Source organism: Aquila chrysaetos, chromosome 2, assembly GCF_900496995.4.
Source record: "Aquila chrysaetos chrysaetos chromosome 2, bAquChr1.4, whole genome shotgun sequence".
NCBI lineage: Eukaryota > Metazoa > Chordata > Aves > Accipitriformes > Accipitridae > Aquila > Aquila chrysaetos.
Genome location: NC_044005.1, coordinates 12,110,899 through 12,136,566, shown reverse-complemented (window position 1 = coordinate 12,136,566; position 25,668 = coordinate 12,110,899). Strand labels below are relative to the sequence as shown.

At 36.1% G+C, this 25,668-nt stretch overlaps 1 protein-coding gene across 7 annotated transcripts in view; it reads right to left on the bottom strand.

Moving 5' to 3' along the window:
• PPP1R13B (protein phosphatase 1 regulatory subunit 13B) overlaps positions 1-25,668 on the bottom strand; it is a 72,932-nt gene that overhangs the window by 9,018 nt on the left and 38,246 nt on the right. For 4 of the 7 annotated variants that reach the window (XM_030037070.2, XM_030037032.2, XM_030037061.2 and 1 more), the window contains 7 exons: positions 10,293-10,394; positions 9,080-9,254; positions 8,487-8,683; positions 6,496-6,660; positions 5,460-5,640; positions 3,544-3,699; positions 78-247 (listed from right to left, as the gene is read on the bottom strand). In XM_030037070.2, the coding sequence (XP_029892930.1) occupies positions 78-247; positions 3,544-3,699; positions 5,460-5,640; positions 6,496-6,660; positions 8,487-8,683; positions 9,080-9,254; positions 10,293-10,394 (1,146 nt within the window). Of the gene's footprint in view, positions 1-77; positions 248-3,543; positions 3,700-5,459; positions 5,641-6,495; positions 6,661-8,486; positions 8,684-9,079; positions 9,255-10,292; positions 10,395-20,386; positions 20,499-25,668 lie in introns of those variants that run through there. The other 3 variants (XM_041118370.1, XM_030037051.2, XM_030037041.2) reach the window with 3 other exon arrangements.

Sequence of the window (25,668 nt, the reverse complement as noted above, 5' to 3'; positions counted from 1 at the left end):
GTGAGTTCAGCTATGGAAGCCAAAGGTTCATAATTTTAGTAAAACAGATCTATAGATATATCACATATGAAACCCACCAGCTTATCAGTACTTCCTAATACTGAAGTTGGCAAAGGCTGGCTGGATATAGTTCCTTGTTTTAAAGCAGTATCCATGCTTGATTCTTTCCAGTCTGTGTTGGAGATCTGAGGGGGTTTTACCACAGGGGTTGAGCTCTGTTTAAGTATTGGCCAATTTCCATCATTAGCTTGAAAACAGACAAAAATACTATATTTAAGATAATCCACACCACCATTGTAAACAGGCAAAACAACATGTGAAATGGAATAGCTTAGGTTACAACGGATTAATTTGATTTCAGAAATGAGATAAGTCACTATTAATGTTTGATTCATAAATCGATACTGAAAGCCCAATCGCTGCATATAATATGCTGTTCATTACCCATTGACATTCAAATTGTATTGAAAATTTCTATAGAAAAAGATGGTTAAAATTTTGGTTTGAGCATTGCATATTCTGCTATTAGAAGGCAAACAAGTTCAGAACAAAAATCCTTACAGAAACACTTCATCAACAGAATTCTTTTGGTACTATCCAGAGACACTGTCAAATTATGCTAAATGTTAAGTCTACATAAGCTCTGCGTGAACTTCCTCCAAATTTAAACTATGGTTACAAGATTCATTCATTCATAATAGGATGTAAAAACTCTTTTCAACAACAGGGTGGAACAAAAGCATACACTCCTTTGCTGGAAATAGCAGTTAACTTACCTTTTGGTTTTCCTCAACATAGTCCCCTGATTAGAATTGCCCCAGAGATTTAATTTTAAAGGAATTCCTAAAGTCAGCTGAGAACTTCAACTCACAGTATCAAGATACAAGTCATGGGCTTTTATCTTCATCATATGCAAAAAATCATGCATAGCTGCACATAAACTGAGACAACAAATCCTTAATAAAGTCCTAGATGCATTGATATGTTCCTTTATTAACTGTGTGAGACTATTTAGTTTCTGTTCTCTAAGTAAGCCAGAGAGTTTAAATAGCCTGATAATTAGAGATCTGGTTTATAGTAACTAAACCAGATCCCTGGTTAGACCCTAAGGCTTTGATTTGCCTTTAAAAGATTACTCTTACTCTAAGGAGACCAGAGATCATTTTGCCTTCCCTATTGCCTGTAATTACCTTAGCGGAGCACTTGGGATCAGTAAAGATGACATGTAATGCATAACTAACTTTATTAGAGGATAATGGCTAAAATGGAGGGGGGGGTGTAGATTTGCTGAGATTTCTGGACCCCATAGTAAGACAACATCAAATGAAAATCAGGTATTTAATGGCAAAGTTTCCCATTTCATTTCAGTTTTAAGCCCCTAGAAAACAGAATCAGCAAAGCTACTTCTAGAATTCTTTACCATCCTCTCTGTCTACTATAGCGGATAGTCTAAGAACAAACTGTATAGGAACATTCTAATTACAGTGAATTTAACATCACCATTCTACTTTCTATCCATAAGCCTTATCCTCTTTATTGAGTATCCTTTTTCTCCCCCCCGCCCCGAAATGACAACCTAAAGACTTCTTGACAATTATCACCCAGTGTTTTTACTATATGAGTGCAAATTCACTCCATTAGCTCATAAACCTATCTACAGGCTTGTTAAAATCATATCACTTCTAAGTGAGCAAAAAATAAAAAGCTACACCTCTGCATTTAAGGTACTGTACTAATTATGCAGACCATTCCTTATATTACACACACTATATTGTATTAACCTTTCAAATTGAGATCAACTGTGTTTGAATTCTGACAAATAATTACTTTGGAGCAAGAGTATTTTTGTGGTTGGTCATTCAAATAGGGTTAACACTTGCATATTTTTACACTGAGAATATAGTACATAGTCCAGAAATCACTTTTCACACTTGCAAACTGCCAGGAAGTAAAGTAATGAGGCCCAGCTTTAGTACTGGCAACATCCAAGAACTGGACATGTTGGGGTTTTTTTGTTTGGTTTTGGTTTTAATCATCTGGTTATCAAGAGCAAGACCAAAAGAGATGACTGTCTAAAGACTTTGACCCTAAATAATGGCAAATTTTCCTAGTATGCATTGAATTAACATTTACTGTACAAAATATGCAGGATATTCCGTAAGTCCAATAAGGTTATAGTTCAGTAAGACTTTGCTTTGAAGATCAGTAAAAGGTGTTGTAACTGATTGACACTAAACATGAAAGCATCTTTGCCATAAGTTTAGGTATTAAGAAAGCACTTATAGAAACAACAGCAAAAATCCCGAAGAATTTAATTATCTTACCTGCACATACAAGCCCACACTCTTCGATTAGAAAGACAGTTATACAAAAACTTTTTGTAATCCTTCGAATTCCAAATATTAGCACGTTCATCCCCAGATTCTGAGATAACAGACTGGAAGTAAATCCAAACTCCCTCTCCTCTCTCTAACTTCTCTGTTTCATTCTACTTACATCAACATCAGAATGTAACTGTTCCCATCTTCATGTCCTTCATATTACAATCTGGCAGACGTGCCAACTACCATGCATTTTTTATGAGTGCACCTCTCACGTACTCCCACAACCCAAGCTGAATCTCATGCACTTAACTAAGCTGCTGTTGCAATCTGCAGCGGCAGTGTATGGCACCAGAGCCTGCGTGATAGGTGCTAAGAGGAGGCAGCCAAACAGCGTCTACCTTCTGCTATCTTTGGTTAGACTGAACAGGTCCCAAACACTCTTGCCCATCTGATGGCAACGCCCTTCTGACAAGCCCTCACTAGCTCCTGCTCTCAGCCACCCCATAGCCATTTCAGCCAACTGGCTTCATTTTCTCCTCCAAATGTACCCTCTCGTCTGCTGCTTGTAAGACTACCTAACACCCACTGTATTTCAACTTCCACCAGTCCATTTTGTATTTACATAAATAAGACAATGACATGCAGACACAAAGTTTTGTGCATTTTCTCAGATTTTACCTAAAAATTTTTGTAGGTCTGGATCCAGGATACTTACTATAGCAACTGGAAGTGCAAACCAAGTATAACATTTTTTCCAACAGAAGTCAGCAAGATTCTTGCCATTGACTTGGCCAGAGTGAGCTTTTATCCCAACTCTGGGGCCAGTGCAACATGGAAACTCAGAGTTTCCCCACGAAGTAATAACTGAAGCTAAACCTGTATGTAATACATCTATCTAATCTGAGATATACTAAAACATGCTTTGGCGATTACCATGAATTTTCTAATAACAATTAGAAAATTTCAAGTTTTTTCAGTGAAGAAAACTCATCCCTCGTACGCTACTCCAGTACTCCAGGGATGAATTTGCTGCAAATCTGTTTCCATCAAAGATGAAAAGCAACTTCTCAACAATTTTACATTTCAACAGCATCTTCTGCATGCCAGACCACAACACAAGTTCTAAAGATGCTGTTTAATATGCATCTGTATGCAAGAGCTCAGATGACCATATTAAAAACTGAGTTCTTAGCTAGCCAGAGATCTTCTACGGACTCACAGTGCTGGGTGTCAAACAGAGTAGGTGCCAGGCGGATGACATTGTGAACAGCAGACTGAAGAGAAGTGGGAGGTGACAGAATAGGATCCACTATTATGTCTAAATCAGAAACCTTCCAGGTGTCTGGAGATTTTTTCACACACCCACAGTCTGTCTCTACCGGACACACCAAGGCAGATCCAGTTACACAGAAAAAGAAAGAAAAAAAGTGGTGGAAAAATTATAACAATGACAATGGAGAAATTAGAACAGGAACACACAGATAATGAGAAATAAAAGCATGACAGTTGAAAAAAAAATTCTCAATTTTTTTTCTTCCTGGGAGCATATAAGCTTCTCCTTACATAAGTGTATCTTACAGGACTTTACTCAAGTACATTCAGAGTAATAAACATAAAGTCAGTCCTAACGTAGAATAAATTAAATTACTTTTATAAAATCAAAAAGTTATCATGCAGAGATCTTGTAACCTCCTGAGGTAGGTCTAGAAATGGGTATGTATATCTTCTGAGGTTGGTATTTACAAAATAGTGAATTATTTTTGGTTGGTGAACTTAAAAGTTATAAGCTGTCCTTTCCCAAATGTGGAAGAGAAATCCATGCCTGGAAACAAAACTGTTGCAAATCTGTCACTTCAGCCTGCGATTAAGTCATTCCATATTCTTAAGACTTTTCCATAAAACCACAGCAATGGGGTTTGTACAGCCTTTGAATTAAACTAAAGGTATTGTTAAATCACTAGTATCAATGGAAAAGACCGGGGTTTTTTTAAGTTCTGTTTGGATAGTTTCACTTCCTGACCTTGGTTTTTTTGTGGGGGCATTTCTGTCATTCTTTCCTACAGAGAGGTTCAGACTGTCTTCCCTCCATCTCTTCCTCCCCATTTGGAAGCATGCTGCAAGCTTTGCTGGAGTATTCAGTTTTAAGTACTGCAACATATGTGAATATTGCAGAAGCTTTGCTCTAGTGGTCATTGCTTATCTCATTTTTAGATCTCTCCGAGAAGACCAGGTAAACTAAGTCCTGTGGTCAGACCCATGGGATTGTGTGGTTTTATTTGTATGTAATACAAATAAAGTGCATTTTCCTAGCTAACCATTTCTTAAGAATTCTGATTTTGCTAATATGTGGGCAGAGAGGTGAGTTTTGCCAGAATGAGAACTTAAGGCACAAATGTCATGACGTGCTTCTTTCAGTCCACAACGTAAACTAAAAAAAAAAAAAAAAAAAAAAAAAAATCTATTTTATAATGTAAATTGAATTATTAATTATGGGAGACATAGGACCCAATTTGGGGCATCAAGTTCTGGGGAGTACTCTGGAGGGGTAGCTCCTTCACTAATGAAGGCAGAAATAAGTAAACAGCATCAATGCTAAAGTTATTCCATTTCAGAAGTGCTTCAAGCACCACAATTTCTCTTATCTCGGAGCAAAAAGCTCCCACAGTTTTATTCTATTTTCCTATTTAGTCTCCTTCTGAGAAGTGGTATTATTTTTACTTGTTCACTAGCTTTGTTTTACTTGACAAAAAAGCAACATACTGTAAATAGTTGTTTATAATATAGTTTGCCACAAAGTTGATTTCATTATTATATTCAAACACACAAACTAATTGAAAAGCTATTAAAGACAGAATATAGAATCTGTGAAGAAACATGTGCTCCTTTTAGCGGTGTACCAGCTAGTAAAATTTTGAAGAAAACACTCAGTCTCCTAAGAAAAACTCATGGAAAGAGGCAAAAATGCCTCATAACAAACGACTGACGTCCAATTCACAGAACAGTATCAAGACATCTAAAACTTGCCTCTTCCACTACAGAGATTATGCCAACACTGGGTCTCCTGTGATTACTCTTTTTCTTTATTACTCCCTTCCAAATCATGTGTATTAATAAACACCATACTTAAGTGCTTACCAGATTTTGATCTTCCATGTGTTGAGCTAGAAGCAATGGTGAGAGACTGTGGTTTAACTGGATCTGCTGGTACAGAGTAAGTACCAGCACTTGGAACTTGGATGTAAGGTCCTACTGCTGCCACCCTTCCTGAAGCACTCAAGGATGACTGGGGCGATGAAGTTCCATTAATACGATTCAACTAAAAAAATCAAATGGACAAATTGAAATGTGAACTTCCATTTAATCTAGGCACTCATGCATGAACAGGAGGTCTAAATTTAATTATCTAGAACCATGCACTGTAGCTAAGACACCTTAATAATTAAGTTAACATACTCCATGCTTCTACAATTGGGAAAAAAAAAAAAAAAAAAAAAGAAAGAAAAAAGTAGAAAGTACAAATTTTATTCCCTAAAATCAACACCTCAAAAATTAAATTTCTCAGCCAGAGCACATACATTTCTTGTAGAAACCTTTATCTGTGTAGGGTCTCTTTCATTGTGCCTTTCTTAGGCAAACGGACTAAAATGAGTTCTTAAATGATCAACCATGTATGGGTTTTTTTTTTAAAAGCAATACAACCAGCTAGGAATACATATGGAAATCCAGAACTGATCTCTCTACTCCTTGGATAAATGGCCTGCTGTGCAACGGATTTCTTTTCAAAGTTCCAGACAACTATTAAGACTAACTATTAAGACCATCTATATTTTTATCAATTTTCCATATTGGAAACCAATAAAACCCAAACTTTTTATGCTATCATGCTTTGAATCACAGCCCATAATCACACTTTCCTTCCTAGAAATATAAACTACTATAATTTTTAATATAGTATGATCTGTGCCATAAAGAAAAATAAAAGGAAACACATTCTGTCTAAGAGTTTTCTGATATCTATGGAAAACCTTAAAATAGTTTTAAGAAGGCTGCTACTTTTAAATAGGTTCTTTAGATGTAACTGTATTACTCAGCTGGGAAAAAGTGAGATTCTATGTAGTTTTTATAGGCTCTTGATAAACTGAAGTGTGGCCCTTTTAACAGTTTATCTTACAGGAATGTTTTCTTTTTGACGTGCCTCAACTTTTTTCTTGTATAGTCGTTCACGCAGCTCATTGATTCGCTTGTCCATCATAGCCACCTCCATGTTGCGTTTGTTTAAGAGTTCTTTCTGCTGCTGAAGCTTGGAGTTCTGCTCCTGGTTAAGCCTGTTACGAATCTTAAAAAAAAAAAAAAAAAAAAAAAAAAAACCCCAAAACAAAATAAAAAAATTGTTAAGACAGTTACTTCATTCTGTCTGTTGTCAAGTTGGTTTTTAATACAGCGTTAAAAAATCAAAGCAACTTGGATTGGCAACTTGTTCTGATGTCTCTGACGTTATGCTTCCACACACCCTATCAGATTAGCATTTGCAACCACGAACAACCCTTAAAAAGAAATAGCAAAAGAATGTCCTAATAAACTAGTGGATACATATCAAATACATGTAGACTGCATGCCATTTATAGCAAATGGATTGAAAAATTAGGCATAAAGACATTTCAGAACTGAATTCCACCATGAAAAATTAAGTCATAGAAAATGTTTGTTAAAAGTTATGTTTAACCAAGACAGTTTGACTATTGTGAAAACTAAGTAATATAAAACTTGTAACAGAAATTATGTTACTGATTCTGTTTCCAGTTCTACATGAAACTTACGTCTGGATGGGAGGTTAACTGAACTGCTAGTACAGAGACTGGGCACAGATTTTCCTCTCTACATGGAGATTAAACTGAAACCTTCACAGCAGGTTTCCAGTAGATTAGGGGATGGATTACCTTTATGGTTTAAATCAACCATGACAGTCTTTATAATTATTTCTCTTGCACTCCCATTAGCATTTTTTCATACCTCCAATAACTCTGACAGTATTGTCTCTTTGTTCCAACTTTCATGGTAATGTTACATGCAAAAAAAACCTGAAGCAAATTTAAGTCTTGATAAACATGTATGGGATCACTGTGAAGCACAAGAGAGAAATCTTAATCTATTGAGCATCTTTGCACTTAGAAATACTCAAAAGGCAGGTATGCCTTGTATAAATGGGGAAAGGGGAAAAAAAGCGTAAAAGAACTCTTATTCCTAATTCATGAAAACATGTGATGGATTAACTTGTATGTAGTATTTGCTCATATAAAGAAATGAGTGAGACTAATTTTGAAATTTAAATTAATTTTGAAATATTAAATATATATTGCAGCTGTTGCCTGGATCACAATAAAGTACATGAGTAAATAAAAAAACCCCTCAAATCCTGACACATTGGCACACAATTAAGTATTCCATAACTTTGAAACATAAAAACTGGGCAAAATTTCAATATAAATGGAATATTTGATTACTCATGTGAGAACTACACTTTAGATGTAACAATCTTTTTGGAAGAAGATATATGACAGTGATACAGGGAATACTGTGTGAATATACTGCAGATATAGTGCACTATACAGTGCCGTGAATACAGTGCAGCTAATATTTTTGATGACTCTGTTAAAATGTCTTATTTAATTCCTATGTATTTCGTTTATTTACACCAAACATTATAGCTATATTTTCACAATATATTTTAAATACACTTTTATTCACTGTCCAGTGATGTCTCCAAGTTAAGATGACATCCAAGTGAGCTTGCTACACCCAGTTCTTTGCAAAACAGAAAAGTACCAAAATGAATTACTTTAAATTTTTTTTAAGAGAGATTAAAACAAATACTAGATTATGTCAACATTCAGTATTTCAGTATTAGAGGCTGAGAAATGCCCTTCAGAACACTTGCACACTTTGTATCATTATGTGTATGAGCACCAACAAAAATAGTTTTTAAAGCTAATGAAATTCTGTTTTAAAGAGGGTTATATGCTAACTGCAACCTCACACATTAACAGCATTGCAATACACCAGTTTTATAAGATGTCACAGAACCAAATGGCCACCCACATGAGCAGTAATACAACTTTTTAAAATCTACAGCTATCATCCAAATAGCATCTCTCCATTACTTACCTGTAGCTCTTGATACAACTTTTTTAATTCTACTGCTGCAGGTCCCGTCATTTGTCCATTGTAAGACTGAAACCCATTCAGTTTCCCTTTCCTTAAATCCTCCAGTTGCTGGGTAAGTTGATCCACTTTTAACACTGCAGCCTGTAGCTCCTGCTGCTTTTCCTGGAACATGGCACTTATATGCTCAATTTCAGTTGCTAAAATTAACAAGATAAAAATAACAAAAACCAATTAAGTAAAGCAGTAGTTGTTAATTTTTAAATTCTACAGGTATTGATAAATACAACACACTAGTTTTAAATCTAGTACACGCACGCACATATAAAATATTTACGTGCTGGGAATCTGCTAACAGTAGTAATATTTCCTAATAGTTAGAGAATACACTTATTCTGACTTTATGCCTGACTATATAAAACAAACAAAAAGTTGCATCATATACAAATTTCATAGAAACACGGCACCCTCTGTAAGACAAAAAACATTCCATCTGAAATCCTGCTTCAATACTATATTGACTAGCAATATAGCATTGCTAGTCATGCAGTGAATAGTAAATTGAATTAAATAAATTACTTAGAATTTCCACATACACAGATTGCCATTCATGATCTTGCTGTAGTCTACTTGTCCTCTCATGGCACGAATTTTTTTCAGCTTTGTCTCCTGGGTTTCAACACGTTCTTTAAGTTTTTGAAGCTTTTCACTCTCAGAAACAGACTGCTGCTGACGACGTTCTTGCTGCTTCAGGTAACGCAAACGTTGCTCCTGACAAAATGAGGTTTTAGAGAAGAGGTACCTGTTACCCATTTATTTAAAAAAAAGGTTAACTTCGAAAAACCCATCACTATGATCAGTAGGTTTTTTTTTTATTTCCAGAAATCAGAAAAAGTTTTATCTAGTTAAAATATTTATCAGTCCTCCTAGAAAAACTCTTTAACATTAACAAACCTGTTTTAGAGCAGAGATTCGAGATTTTTTTAGACCAAACATCAAATCTACATATAGGTGAAAATACAACCCTAGACTGCACACTCACTCAAACACATCTGTGAAGCCTCCTCTGGCGTTTGTTTTCTGATGCTGTTAACACTTCTCCTGCTATTGCAAAATGAACTTCCAATGCTGTTATCCAGCTTCCCAAAGAAGACAAAATATGTCCAACAGACCATTTTAAATAAGCTGACCTACTGCAAGATAATGTTCCTGTTCTAAACAACAGTCCTTCTGATGGGCACACAAGGAAAATGTTTCTTTTTCTGCATTATTTCCATCAAGAAAGAACAACAGAATCCTAGGTACTCCAAGCATCCAATGCATACTGTATATTATAACACCTACAGCAATGTCGAAAACATGAAACCTACTCCCCACTCTGAAAACGTACTTAGATTCTTACATCTCAGAGGCTTTGGAAATGTAATACATGAATATATACGAAGTGGGCATATTCTCATCTCAGACCACTATTACTATACTGGAGTGAATGAGCTACTAAAGATGAGCGTAGAGTCAAGCCTGGTCTATCACAGATCGTGAAGTGGGCCTCACAAAAGAGACAAATAAAACCTAGCAATGTTTTTATAAAGACGCATGACTTCGCTTGACATAGGTTTTTACAGTATCATTTACAGTGAAATGCTGTATAATGCATAGGTTAAGATTAACTTGGTAAAACGATGGATTTCTCAAGCTCTTTCTTGAGCTTATTTAGAATGAATTAGTGTGGTTTTCTGTATCCATGAAACTTACTCTTGCATAAGTTGAAGAAATTTGTATTTATTATGATCTGTATATAATTATTACCTTAGCAACCAACATTTGCTGTTGATTTTCAATCTGCTGCTGTTGTCGGGCAGCCATATCTTGAAGTTCAGAAAGAGTGAGCTCAACACGTGGATTCCCAACCTGTAGAACACAAAACGTTACAATAATGTGTTGACATATATTGTGTTCTGACAATAGAAGCTAAATCCCCACTCCTCAGAGGAAGGCTAAAGCCTCCTCCCCAGCCCTCAGAGGAAGAATGATGGACACCTCTGAAAGAGTTAGGAACCTCAGAGCAGAAAGGACGGACACAGATCACGCACATACCAGGGACAGAAAAAGCAGAAAGTGGAAAGAGAAAAACACTACAGGGACAAAAGAAACAAGAGAAAAAAGCCCTTATACTACATTTAACACTGCTCTGATAGGATGTTCTGTAGAATTGGTACACAGTACTGGTATGGCACATGTGATAACACACATGCAAGCAGGTATTTTAGGTGGTAATTGGAATCTGGAGCTTCTTTCCTTTCCTAACATTTTCAGTCTAACTGTCTTGGCAGCTTGAACTGATGGTTAGCATTATTAACCTAGTGCAGGACAAGACCACATAAGAACCCTTAGATAAAGGCTGTCACTAAGCTCACATCCAAAGACAGTGAAATTTCCTGGCAGATTGGAGCATTTAAGGTAAGAATCTGTGAAAAACAGTCTGTACAAAGTGAAGCAAAGTAAGTTGATGCCCTTTGGATAAGTAAGTGGCTATTACTGAGCAAACTTTGAAAAGACAAGATATTAGTGGGGCTTTATCACTCCGTTTCCATTTCAAAACTAACAATTTACAAAATTGGGGTAGAGAGGCAATTACTGAAAATTATTTAAAATTTATATAATGCTGTGACAATGTGTAAGACCAAATATTATGTGTGTTTAAAGATGAATGCCTTGTTTCAGAATATTCATAGTTTTATCAACAAATATAATTTCAATCTCTACATTACTTCAATTCAACCACATTTTTTAGTATGCAATCACAAGAAAGAGTGCAGTGTTACAAGACAAATTCCAGAAGCTGACACTTGCCAAATATCTGCTTTGCTACTCAGAAAACCAAACCCCACAACCTTAGAATTGCATGGTTTAATCACAACTTTAGAATTTGCACAGAAGGAAAACAACAGCCTTTGAAAAATTATGCTGGAAAGCTGAAAAGTTCAGAAGAGACCAGTATCTGTTTCAAAGTATTTACACACAATTCAGTCAATTTATCAGATCAGTGTAAAAGCTGGACTACTGCATTGAAATAATTCAATAAACAATGTAGTATTTTCACCAAACTACATGACTAAACTATCAGTAAACCAAATTAAAATTACATCACTTCCTATCCCCGATATAGTCAATACTGCTGAAATAGAAAAGAGAAGTAGATGTTTTGGATATATTGATAAATAAAACTCTGTTTCAAATGAATGTTTACAAAATAGAATGAGGTACATTGTACAGACATACAAAAAAAGGAAATTAAAAAAGAAAGAAAAAAGAAAACCCCCAAGCACCTCCCCACCCCAATCAATCAAGAATCAGACTGTGGATCTGATCAGACCTGATCCCAGAGGAAAGCTGATTTAGCTTCTCTGCTTTTCTGGACCCACTCTACTGACTTCCAATGCAGTCCTGTAGAGATCTGATTTGATGTGTCCCCTCCAATATCTGTACCTCACTTTAAGAAAAGTAAAATTCTCCTCCAACATCTTCTTGATACCAAAGTATCTCAGCCACTTTGAATGGCTTGTTTCATATCGCTACATCAAATTCCTACGTAAGTATTTATCAGTTCTCCAACTGATGCAAAACACAGAACTGTTTCTTTAAGCTTCAGTCAGGAAATGAAAATAATATTTGCTTTAAAATAACTAATTTTTTTTTTCCTACCTGAACTCCAATTAATATTTCATGTTTCTGCATACAATTATTCAGGTAAGATACGAACCTCAAGGTTAGTCACTAAAATGAGCCAGATTTGGAACACTAACTTTTAAAGCTGCTGCATCTTAGACACATGACATAGACATGCCGGGCTAAAATTTTTAGAGAAAGTTATTGTCCCTCTTCGAACATTTCCTACTGAACGAATTATGGAGCAAAATTGTAATTCCTACTGGATACTACAACTGAAACTCCTCTTACTAGTCAACAGTAATATTTATAGTAAAGAAGTAATTAAAAAAACCCCTATGTGTTTATTTACAGTTATAGCTATATAGAACAGTGGCACTACAACAAAAGGTAAAATCCACCTGAAACACTAATTTTCTATTTCAACACTTTGTTAGTGAACACAGTAATAAAAAAAAAAAAAAAAAAAAAGAAGAAGATTGAATTTATTAGTGTGTACTTTTTTTTATTAGCATGACTTGTGACAGACAAGAATCCTTCACAATATTTTTTAAGGCCAAATAACTTGTACACGCTTCTGGTCACCAGCTAATAAATCAAAGGAAGAGATTTTAATATTCATTACAGACTGAAAGGCACTAATCGGGTAAGAAAGTAAGGAAGCTTTTCCAAGTGCCATCCACAAACCAGAATGTGCTCACTTGAGACAAGAAAGTAACATAGAAAAACCAGATGCTGTTCCCAGAACACGTTCAGGCTCTGCTGACTTCCTCTGACATGATCTTCTGCCAGAAAAACCTAAACCTCTACATCTGCTTCTGCTGAATTCTGTAGGTAATTCTTAAAAGGGGCTCAGAATGGCTTGAAGGCTTCCCTCTGGATCACTGATTTTAAAAAGTAAAAAAGGTGGGGAGGTAAATTGATAGTATTTTCTCAATACACATATGCTCTGTTTCAAAAATATAAAACTTGCATCAGACTACACAAAGTCTTCCCACTGCTTCCCTCCTTTCTGCTTTGATCATCAGTTTAAGTTAACAACATTGATAGCTCATTCTATTTCCAGCTGTAATTTTTAGTATAACACTGTCCGAGAGAGAGAAATGTTTTATTCTGCCAAGAAATCTTGTTAAAAATATATCCAGACTCAAAAAGAGGTATCTGTACAGGTGTTGTGCATATTTCAAGGTAAAAAAAGCCATTTCACCAGGTGAAAATTACAGAAAGTATATCTTATAATGCCCGAATAAAAAAGTAACACGTTATTTTGTATTATGTAAAATACAGAAGATTAATTATAAGATAAATGCGAATATTAGCTCCTCCTTGAAGAAGCTATTAACTATTGTAAAATGTTCCATTTAGAAAGTGTAATGTCTAAAAACCTTTTATACAAGGCAAAGCACAGGAACATGGGAAACAGTGATAATTAACCATTTAAATATAAATGCTCTATGAGAAATCTTTTAATGTTTACCTCACTGAATACCATAAGCGTCCCTTTCACTTAAAATAACTACATTATACTTAGGAAAGAAAAGAAGAGGCAGCTGAGGAAAAAGTTTTAAACCTGTAACTTGACTCGCAGTTTGTTCTTTTTCATCCACATGGTAAAAGCAGTAAACAGACGAAGCAGAATTCCTCTTCAATATCAAATCAATTATTTTCGGATAGACTGTTGCTGATTTCAGGTCTCCAAAACAGGATAGCAACATTTTTGAAACAGCATGAAAATCACTGAATCTTTCTCTTGCTGAGATCTAGTTGAATCAATTAGTTTAGAGCATTTCATAGTAGTTGAGCCTGCTTGTAATAATCTGTATGCAAACACCACCACTGAAAAAATTCAATCTCTGCCCTTCTTCAGAACCCCAGGTTACGAGAGGCAAAGAGCACGCTACATTTTCTCAGTTCTTTAATGAGGTTGTTGGTGTCTTGGATTCTTAAGTTTGTGCTGTTCATACTAGTTATTAACAATTTCATCCATGAAGTCACTCTTCTCATAACAAACATGAGCCTATCATATTTAAGGTCCAAACCTCCTTCTTTCTCCTGCAGCAAGAGAAACCTACCTCCTACAGAACTGCCTTCTGAAGGAGGTACTAAAAAGCCACTACAAATATCTACTCCTCCAGATTCCAAAGATTCATTTGCTACATGGTGATACATCAAAGCAGACAGTTTTGCTGAATTGTAAATTTCTTTTCATTGATTCACAGAAGCATTTACACGTACAGGTGAACTCCTAAATAAAATGCTGCAGAGCAAACACTGCACTATTAGGCACTAAGGAAGTATTACGTATGTCTCATAGATAAGAATACTTTACATCTATATTCCCTGATTTTCTAATATTGACAAGAATCTTTAAAAACTGTATTTCTTTTGTTTAGCATGCACTTTAAAAGGTCATGATGAGAGACCGAATTTGTAATGAACTGGAGTTTCAGCTTCTGACATTACCCTCCTACTACAGCCTAATATTTTACCATTTGATGATTAATATTTTTGAGACAGGCGAGATGAATGGTACAGTAGTAATTAAATAGTTTGGGAACCAGTTTACAAGCAGCTTCAAAACAAGTCATACTTCAGGCATTTAATTAAGAGGAACCTCCTTTAATATTTAATTCTACACATTAATCTTGTTACTCTGAAAATTCATTTTCTTGTTCTTCCTTCCTTTCTCTCTGCCCTCACACTAGGCTGTTCTGTCTATCATCACATACTCCTCAGTCTACATGCTTCTGAGCTATTATGAAATGGCTTACTCATTGGCAACCCACAATAGTAAATGAAAAATTGCACCTGAACTCAAAATATTTCTTTGACAAGCAGAGTGTACTGTAGTTGAGACATGTAAGCAATAAGGACAGATTCCAGGGGTTTTTTGCCTTTACTCCCATGAGAAAACCATATTTAAGAGGAATCTAATTATGTCAATCTTAAAATAAAATACTCATGAGACTGACCTTTTGAAATAGATTATTTTTTAAAAGATAGTAATTAGGATGTGGTTTGATTTTATGCATTTCTTTGCCTCCGTGTCTAAGCCATGAAGATACTTATTTTGGAACATTTTCTGAGTTTGCACTAGTGAGAACAGAAAGTTACTTTGAAAATAATAATGAAGCATATACAAACCCACGTCTGAGATTGTTATGATGTCAGAAATAAGAGATTATAGGAAAACAACAAATACTCAAAAGCTTTACAGGCCACCATAATGACTGGCAATCTCATGTTTAGGTTCAGCAACACCTAGCCACTCAAATAGCCAGTGTAAAGCATAATGTAACCAATTAATTGAAAAAGAAAACCAGAGCAGTACCATCGTTTCCTGCACGGTATCTCTTCAGATATTTTTCTAGGTTTGCAAAAGCCACCATGTCATTAACTTCCCTTATCGATTCCTTCCCTCTTTTTAAGATAAGTGTTCACACCCATCTCCCACACAGTTCTTCTTCAGTTCCCTTCCCAATGCCCTGCACTAGAAAGTGTAGGTTGAAGTACTTCCACTTGCCTGAAACTGGCCAAGCTCCATGTTCTATGCGTATTCTTGTACGATGAATCAGGTACAAAGAACTCTCTCTCACTTGTTTTCTAGTCTTCTTCCTAGCATTCACTTCCATCACCTCTATCCCTACCCCCTCATTTACTACTTGTCTTTTTAGTACTTTGGTCCACCCTTCTCTCTTGTCACAGTCAGAGATGATTCTGAGGTTAAACCACCAATTGCCAAGTTCCAACATAACCTAGGTAAAATGTAATCAACCAGCGTGCAGGGAGGCGAGAAAGCCTTGTGTCTTAGCTTCTGCATTGGAGCCCAGAATGGATGGTTCTGACTCTGGCCATCAAAAGGGGTACCCAGAAAGTTTTTCTGCTTGCATCCCACTACTTTCAACCACCTATTAATTTACTGACAAGCCAACACAGAGCAGCTACTAAAGATAATGCAGCATATATCCCACCCACAACCCAGATACACTGTTTATTCTTTACATAGGCTGCCACTCTAAAATTGTAGTACACATAAGGAACATTTTGGCCAAATGGCCTTTTTAGCTAAAAAGAAAAAAAGCAATCCTTCTCTGAAGTTCTCCATACCCTGCCACCCAATAACATTTTTGATGGTAAAGGTAACCACATCCTCAGCCATAATAAATTTGAAAGAAAGCACTCTTTGTCAAGGTTGGGAAAACACTAGCATATAAAAGGCGAGAGATAGGGGGCAGGGGGACACCCCTCACCACCCCAAAACAAAACCCAAACCCTCCCAAAAACCAGAGATCGAGGACAAGATCAGTACTGAATTAGAGGCAGAAACTGCAATAGAGAGAGAGAGAAATCCACAAAGCAACTGGCTCATGACTTAAAGAATTTACTCTTCCATGTGGGATTCATTAATGAGGCACACAACTTTGCCATGTCAAAAAGAAAACATCTTCACCAGCCTAATAGGGGAGGCCAATAAAGGCCAGAAAGGTACTGCAAGTTGCTCCTGAGAAGGCTTAAAATGCCTACCTAGAAATGCAAAGTAAATAGTCTGTTTTTACTGCACATACTGAAAGACTCAAGTTTTCCATAATCTATAGCAGTTCCTTCCTAGGGCAAATGAGGTAACACAAAACTCACCTCCAGATTAGAAATTTACCTTAGTAGAGCTGTCAAATCCCAGAAATCTATATAGCTACATGACAAACACAGAACTGACAGGTCTGGGACTAGGTATACAAGTAGGTGGACAAAGGAAGTGAAGTGTATTACATAAATGAGCATTTTCCCAGAACAAAGCAGACTGCCAACCGTAAAATGACCGGAGGTTAGCTCGGAGCGCTCGCCAGCCAGTGAATTCCCAGCTGGGATCAAGGCTCTGACAATTCTCAGCCTCCCCAAATCAGGGAGCTCTCACCTCCATGGGCCATCCCTGCATCTTCCTCCTCTGTGCTGCCTTTCCAGCAGAGGGAAGAGCTACAGCTCTGGCTGCACAACTACCAAATTGCCAGAGCAGGAAGGAAAGGAACAGCTTGCTTTGCCTGCTGATTCTAGCAAAAGATTTCCTAATTCTACCATGCTAACTTGGACAGGAGCAGCAGAAGCCCATCAGTCATGTGTAACTTTTCTGCTTTAAGCCTCATTCAAAGTAACATAGTTTAGAGGGATGCTTTAATTAGCCCAGCTGGCAACAAAGCTTTAAAGGTTGCTGGTAAGAATAGCCAGCACACACTTTGGGTACCTGTCCTCAGCACAACAGTAGTGATGGGGAAAACAGATGGAAGATACAGGAGTTTATTATACCAGTTCTGTATCAAATAGGTCTTATATGAAATGTGTATGTCCTCCTTGTGCTATCTGGGGACTATGACAGGAGAACACAAGATGGAGTATCCGCTGAAGATTATTGATTCTGACCTCCTTACATTTCTGAAACACACTGACCCTGTATACCATCAAATTTAAGAATCCTAATAGATTTTTAACACATTTTCCATAAAACCTAATCTTAGTGCCAGGCACAATGAAGACAACTTGAAAATCTTATGTGAAAACTCATACATAACACTATGACATTATTTCCAGTTTAATGGCTTTATCCACAGCTCTGCCTTGCATTTTTTTAATTGGGTCAGAAATATGCCGATAGCAGAAATCCATTTTAAAGAATCCAATGACAATAGCACGTGCCTTTTTTAGCTTAATGGAAATGAACAAGCTAATTAAACCCAGAAAAGGCAACCACAATTTTGGGAATTAAAGGAAAATATACCTAGCATGTGCTATCTCCTGATAATCAAATAATCTTGAAATTAACATTACAAAAGGAACCTGGTAACTTTACTCAGAAATTTATAATAAAAATGTTATTTTATTTATGCAAATACCTACATTAACAGTTTCTTAGAATAAACATGCTTCAAGTGTATCACAATTTGCTGAAAAAACTCACATTATCTATATTTGATAAAATGTTAATATCTCTCAAACTACACTACCTTGTTAGCAATTCCTCCAACTTGCTGATGCCAGTAAGTCACTTTATATAATAAAACGTTTAAAGTCTATTCAGCATAAGCCACAGACTCCAGATTTCCTGTTTTCCCATATTGCTTTCTTAGAAATCTCACAAGTGAGGCTGTCCTCTATTTTGCACAGAACAGCTAAGAAAACGCAGAATTTAACAAAAATAAAAACAATGTTAAAATACGATTTTCAAAATTAGAAATGGATTTAAGCTTATATTGAACATCTGCCACATATAAAATAAACTGCTTATAACTAATTTCCACAATATAGGAAATTAGTATCTGGAACTCGTTTATTTAAAATACTATGCACACACTTTTAAACAGCCACAGAAATCTTAAGCATGTTTATCTTTAGTGTCAGCTAAAATACCTAGTAGCTGATTTGAATCAATGTATCAACCTCATACTCCTAACAAAAGTACGTTATCTTAAAAGAAATTATGCATTCTTATAGAAATAACAGATCAGTTGCGCACAAAACAACTTCAGACCTGTTTACAATACCAACCCTTTCACTCCGAGTAATTTTGAGTAACAGACATGTCACAATACATGTTGAAAACACACTGTCCAAGTACCTTTAAAAATAGTCTTGGCACTATATTTTTCTGGGTCTTTTAGAAAAGCAACATCTTATTCTGATAGGATAGCTAAGTATGGATAAGATGCACTTATCGTTAGTCTGAATAACATGTTTAGCATCAAATGTGCGTTTATTCTTCCCTTAAGTAATTGTTTCAATATGAAGGTTTTCTGTGGTGATGTAATACTGGTTTTATGAGAAGAGTATAATAAAACATTTCCAAAACACAAAAATACTGAAAATAAGTATACTGTAATTGAAAGGTATGTTGTGAAACTTGGCGTACAACTTGCACTTCCCATAAAACTTAAGTTGTTAAAAGCAAAAGTTGACCATGACATTTTGAAGTAACGAGCTTTTGATAAGGTCTTAAAACTTAAAAATGATAGCAAATACATCAAACAAAATCTGATTAACTAAGAATTTCAATTCAGAGATAAGGCATTACAAAACCCAAACTGCTCTGCATTCCGGTCATATGTCAATGAAACGCACAGTCATTTAAATTAAAGTGCAAAACCTACACAGTATTTAAGTAACATATCCACTAAAGTGTAAAACTAACTAATTTTGAAAAGTAATTAATTACCCGTTTGCTATTTTCCCATGTAATTGTAAGAGAACACAACTTTATTTTGCAGCACTGCCCATCAGCTGTAAACATTTGTGTTGCTTCAACATGCTTCAACTCTGTGTTTCTGTTATTTTCTGTCTACATTAATTGTTAACTGTTTGCTGTGAACAAGCAAAATCAACAACTGTACACATCTTATGAGTTCCTGCATGGCTTTTTGGCTCAGTGCAATCAATAGGAGGTAGGATATTTTTTAAATCTTATTCCATATGAAATAAAGGTTTCCCCAATTTTTTTATCAATATGAAAAGCTGTCTCTCTGCATTCATCAACAACCAGCTAACGGAAAAGGCTAGTGGATTTTGCCAGCAGTAAAAGACCTAATCACGGCAAGATCAAGCCAGCTGTCAACTACAATCAGCTTGATTCATTGCACTTTTCATGTTCAATGGAAAATGTTGAGCAATACACGTTTCTTTCAGTTATCAGGTTAAACTGAAAATATAAGAATACAGACAATTTAGCTTTAAAGCCACATTTGTTCCATTTGTATTTTTGTAATATTACCAACTCAGTGCAAAAACTGAATACCAAAAAGATCATGCAAATCATTACTTTTTGTTCTTAATTTTACTGTTTAAAGTGACAGAAAACCATACCACCTGAAATGTAACAGTTTCTTTATTAACAGAGACTGCCTAAGATAAAAGGCAAACAGTAGTCAGAATAAATACCAGTCTTATGCAAATAACCTTTCCAGTGTTTGCTATATGCTTTTCCCTACATACTTCATCTTTTTCTTAAATATTGCACGCACCAAGATGAATGCATGAGCCAGTGAGAAAGCTAAAGCTAAAGCATGTGCCTAATAGACATAGATCATAAATCAAGAAGCTGCAAGTCAGAGAAGACTCCAGCAAGCCAAAACCTAGACCTAAGGATTTTTAAATATTAAACATTGAAGAAAATATTAAACCCCATGAACAATTTCTTATGTATCTAAAAATTATGATATGGTGGAAGATAAAAAACATAAAAAGCTGTAATTTACCTTGTCAGACTCATGAATGACATGCAAGTTCACGCTCTCTTCGTTCTTTCAAGAAAGTAATTCAAGCATGATTCAGTGCACTTACACAAGAGATCCAGCCAAATGGGTCTCCATAAGGACACTGAAGAACTGTATGTCCAAGCACTATACAGTGAATATTCCAGCTGCATAAAGAACAGGCTTATTTTTAGAAAGAAAGAAAAGGTATGAGCTGTAGAGTAAGATCATCCAGTAGGAATAAGAGAAGAAAAACAAGTTCAACTCCCTTGCTCCTAAATTAGCCAGAGGGACTTTCATTTTCTCCGCTTTGATCTGAGGAAGACTGCAGGGGGAACAAACCTAACAACAATTGGATCTGGAGGCAGCTGCGGAGACAATAGAGAAATGGAAAGGTTCACTTGCCTGGGAAAAACATGCGGCTGGGAAATAGGTATGCTATGTGTCCAAAGCCTAGATGGACAGGAAACTAAATGAACAAGTCAGTGAACATGGAAAGGTGTGTCAGAGAAAGGAGGCCACAGCAGCACTGTGCAAGAAAAACCACAGGGACTGTGGAAAAGATGAGAGGAAATACTAATCTTCAGATGACACAGCTACATAAAAGACAGAACTCTAAAGGTGGCCTGAAAAGGAATAGCTAGCCTTTTAAGTACCAGAAGAGTCTCCTGCTCAGACCTGAAAGCTGCTCAGAGAGGCAGAGGGACAGTCTAAACTCTCAAGCTTTGACAATTAAGCTCTTAGAGCTCTGCACTGACACAGTGAATTTCATAATCTGTCTCCTGTGAGGAACTACAGAAGTAAAGGACAACTCCCATCTTCCTTACAAAAAAGTAATATTAAAATATTTGGCTTAACTAAAAACGATACTAATGTGACTGCAAAAGGGCAACTGTGACAAAAGCCATTGAAGTTTACAGTGCTGGTGTAAGGATTGTGAAAGCAGAGCAATACTTCATGAAAAATAACAAATGAACTTTTTAAGTAATGTTTACTTTATGAGCTAATGTGTATAATGTTATGCATCAGCTGAAGCACTCATTTATTCTAAACTATTCCACCTTTATATAAGGGCCAAGCAACTCCGGATCTCTATGTGCAATGACAACCGGGGGCAATTCTCCACATGCTTCATTTACTTAGAAATCTAGGCAACAGAGTGAATTGTACTGCTCCATGTTCACAATACAAATATATGAAAGTACCATAGTTAGAGGTTAAACAAACGGACAGGACTTCTCATCGTCCCCGACCCATGGACATCTGCAACTAAGTATTGCTGTAAAACTGCAAAGCCATGCCTGAGCAAAGTCAGACCTGTAAAAGTGGAAACTAAGGGTGTAGATGAGTAAATGGTGCAGTTTAGGGCTTTCCTCCTCATCTTTGTTCCCTGTAACTTGTTGAGCAGAACCATCTTTGATGCCCAGAACAGCAGAACTACAAAGTCTGTATACTACAAGTCTGTATACTGTGAGTATCTCTCATATACATAGCCATCTAGATAGATATTTGGTATCTAGAGCGACAGAGATTAAAAATTACATAAATACATGGAGAAAACATGGAGGAAAACAGTCCTTTCACAATGTTCCAAGTGGGTTCCAAGCATGTTTCCTGTTCCCAATTAGTCAAACAATCTTCAGACTCCTCAAAACAAATGAAGTCAGATATCAAGAGTTAATATTAGTCATAAACTAATGCTATCATAATTAAAATTAAACAGGAAAATGATCACTGAATAAGTGTGATGAAACTTATGAAATTATTCTTATAAAATGTAAGCATCTAGTAGTAACTTTGTCCATTATGGATTGAAATATATTTGAGATTGCACAGGACATGTCAAAACACTATTCATGACATTCCAAATCCAAGAATGATGCGATTCTGCCTAAAAAGTTTACAAGAAGCCTGAGAGTGAGGAATGAGGTCAGGACCATTTGAATTCCCTTCAGTTTCACAGAAGTTCTTTCTATGAGATCACGTAGTTATTAGTCTTGCAGACATGTTACCCTACATAACTATCCTTTACTGAGGTGTGAAGAGACTGGGATTTCTAGTCCAGCAAGAATTCAAAAGCTATTTGTATGCATTAAAATTAGCTTTAGACTGTAATTTTTTTTTAACTTCCTAATTTAATTTTTTTTCCCTTAAGTCCTTTAGTTGGATTATTTTTCTATTTTTTGAAGAGCAAGATACTGCCAGCTGTCTGGAAAATGCTTCAGACAAACTTAACGAAGAATGCTATCAGTCTGAGGAGAATCCAAACTCTATTAAGCTGACCCAGGGGTTGAACTAGAAATCTGACAGTGCAGAAGGCTGCTATAGGGACAGCAAGGCTCCTCTCTCTGACAGGTAAAAATAATTTTAGGAATGTATGTCTTAGACAAGGGAACACCCTTGACTGTAAAAAAGCAGCAGATACAATCATTTTTGTCTCCTTAACAAAAGCAACAGAGAGGGTTGCAGCAGAAAATTAGGAAAACTTGGATCTGATTTAATTACCAGGTTTTTTACATAGTCCAAGTGCTTCAGGAAGCCTGCAAATAAATGTCTCCAGAAAAAATTTTTTTTCTCCGCACACTGTTAGAATTCCTTGTGCCTAAATTTTTTTATCATCTTTTAATGGAATTATTTCCTTAGACTTTGCTGACCCCTGAAAGAACCTAGATTTCCAAGACTGACATTGTTATTTGTTCATTTTAAACAAGTTTGATTAAAACCTGTCTTATGTGAATGGCAGCCTCTTCCACGTACTTTGTTAAGTGTTACAAACAGACAGTACTTAATACTTAAAAGCTTATATTAAATTGAATTTGCAGCTCAGGTTTGAAGAACAACTTCTATTCCAGACTAAGCTCTTTATCCTTCAATATTCCAGATTAGAAACTTCAAGCAAGTACATATAATGTATTTCTCACCTCTTGAGGCTACTACTTCTGTTAAAAATTTGTTTGCCTTTTTCCTGACAATTAGATTTCGTCATACCTTTGCCTGACAGGCTAAGGAAGAAACCTTTAAGTATTTTGCCTGTGCAAGTATCCTTGTAAACCCACCCCCCGATTCAGCCATCTTTGAAACTTCTTTATCATATACTTTTAGAACACATACTAAAAAATTTAATTGTCATATCAGAACAAATATATGACAAAATGTATAATAGATATTTAACGCCTTTTTATCTGATCACACTTGTATGGATCAAATAATTAAAACTAATGAAAAACATACAATTCTACTCAAGGATTTTGGCACCACGTGTAAATCCATATAAACTCTAAGCCTAGAATTTGACAAGCCATACCACAGAAACTCAAAAGCAGTTTAGCTTTACTATTGTCATGATGGAATGGGATACAGAGACTGACTGCATCAGATGACTATCTACTCTCCGTCAGCAACCATATGCTCTCCTAAGTTAAATCAGTACTATTAAAAACTGCTTTGCGTGTACATATATGTAGAAGTTTTAACCTACCTGATAATGGAATTTCCCTGAGCAATTCCCCCAGCATGAAAGTATGAGTCTCCTGATGCCAAAGCAATTGGACTACCTGTTGTAAAAGTTTTGCTAAAAGCCTGATTTGAGCCACTTTAACAGAAATAGTGAAGCTCAGTTCTGTTATCTAATCAGGACAGAATTTTAATTCTCAATTCTATCTATTGGTCACAGCTTCAAGACTAAGAAATTTTACAGGAGTGTGATTCTCCTGTTTGGGATGATAGTGAAGTTTTCTTCCTCTACATGAGTTTCTTTTACACTAAAGCTAACACAAATTTCATAGTGAGAGATAAAATCAGCTTTCACTTTCTATTTCTTGGCAAAGGCTTCAGTCAATGTCCATTGAGAAAAAAGCTTATTGATATCAGTCTCTCTAAATTGGGGCAGCAATTTTAATATTAGAAACAGCAAAAATAAGTTAAAGATAGAATGGTATACTAGACCACAAACTGACATTTTACTCTCCCCAAGTAAATTATCAAGTAGAAAAATAATTTACACCAAGCAACTACAGCAAACGAGTACTGTCTTCATGTACAGATTGTTTTCATTACACTAATCTACTTCTATTCAGTCCAATATACTTTACTTCCACCATGTTCCTGTACCCCACCCTTTTTTCCCTCCTGAGCTGCATCTGCTTTCTTGTTCTCTCATCTCCAAGAAGTTTCTCGGTTATCTGATTACCTTTTCACCTGGACAACCGTCATCATCCGGTCAGTCCTCTTTCTGGGACTTCCTTTAAGTACACCTCTGATCCACTTTTTCTACTGATGACTGGTAGCTGCACCACGACGGGTGGCTCCCCACTCCCTCTCCTGTCTACCACTGACCTCCAGTGGTTATAATTATATTTGCTCTGTCTCTGTTTTCAGACCGTTGCTGCTTGCATGGAATGAAGCTTGGATCATGCTAGGACATTTGGAAGCAAACGAGACCCAGCATTCTATGACCACTGTTTCATCGCCACTGATCACAGAATCAAATAATAATATAGGTAGAAAGGAGCCTCTGGAAGTCACCCAGTTCAATAACCCCTGCTCAGAGCAGTTCGGACTGCTCAGGACGTTGTTCAGCTAGATCGAAATTCCACTGACTGCCAACAGTCTGTTCCAATGTCCGTTACTCTCACTGAGAAAACATTTTTCCCAATATTTAATTAGAATTTCTCTTGATACAACTTGTGTTCAAATCCAACTGGCTCACTTACACATGCAAAAGAAAGGAAGAGGAGGAAGAGGCAGCTATTCTCAGAGAAGAGAATTCCTCTTCAGACACTCTCCAATCTCCCTGGCAAAGGGAAATGTTTAGTTATGTAAATCTTATCTCCACATATCTATACCTTTGTGTAGTGGCGGAAAGAGATCAGGCCCTGATTATAGCATAATTCCACTTCCAAGGAGGAAAGTTGTAAACAAAAGCAAACCCCTAAAGGTCACCTCACGAATAAGAGAACGTGCCAATTTACAAAATCTCACATAGTGTTTCCTTTAGACTTTGTTAAGCAGAATGCAAAGCTCTCAGATGAGCACTTACAGATAAGTATTCTTTTTACAACAATGCATGTTTCACTGTTTGAAGAGACCTAGCCTATTTTTAACATTAAATCTTTATTTGGAAGATAATCTAAGAAAATTTAAGCATTTATATAATGTGATTTTAAGCTAACCATTATTTAAATAATTGTACATATCGTTTCGAAGAACAAAAAAATCCTACTGCATATGACAAAATGCCAATTAATAGAATTATCCAAATTGAATTCCAGACAGATTTCCCATCA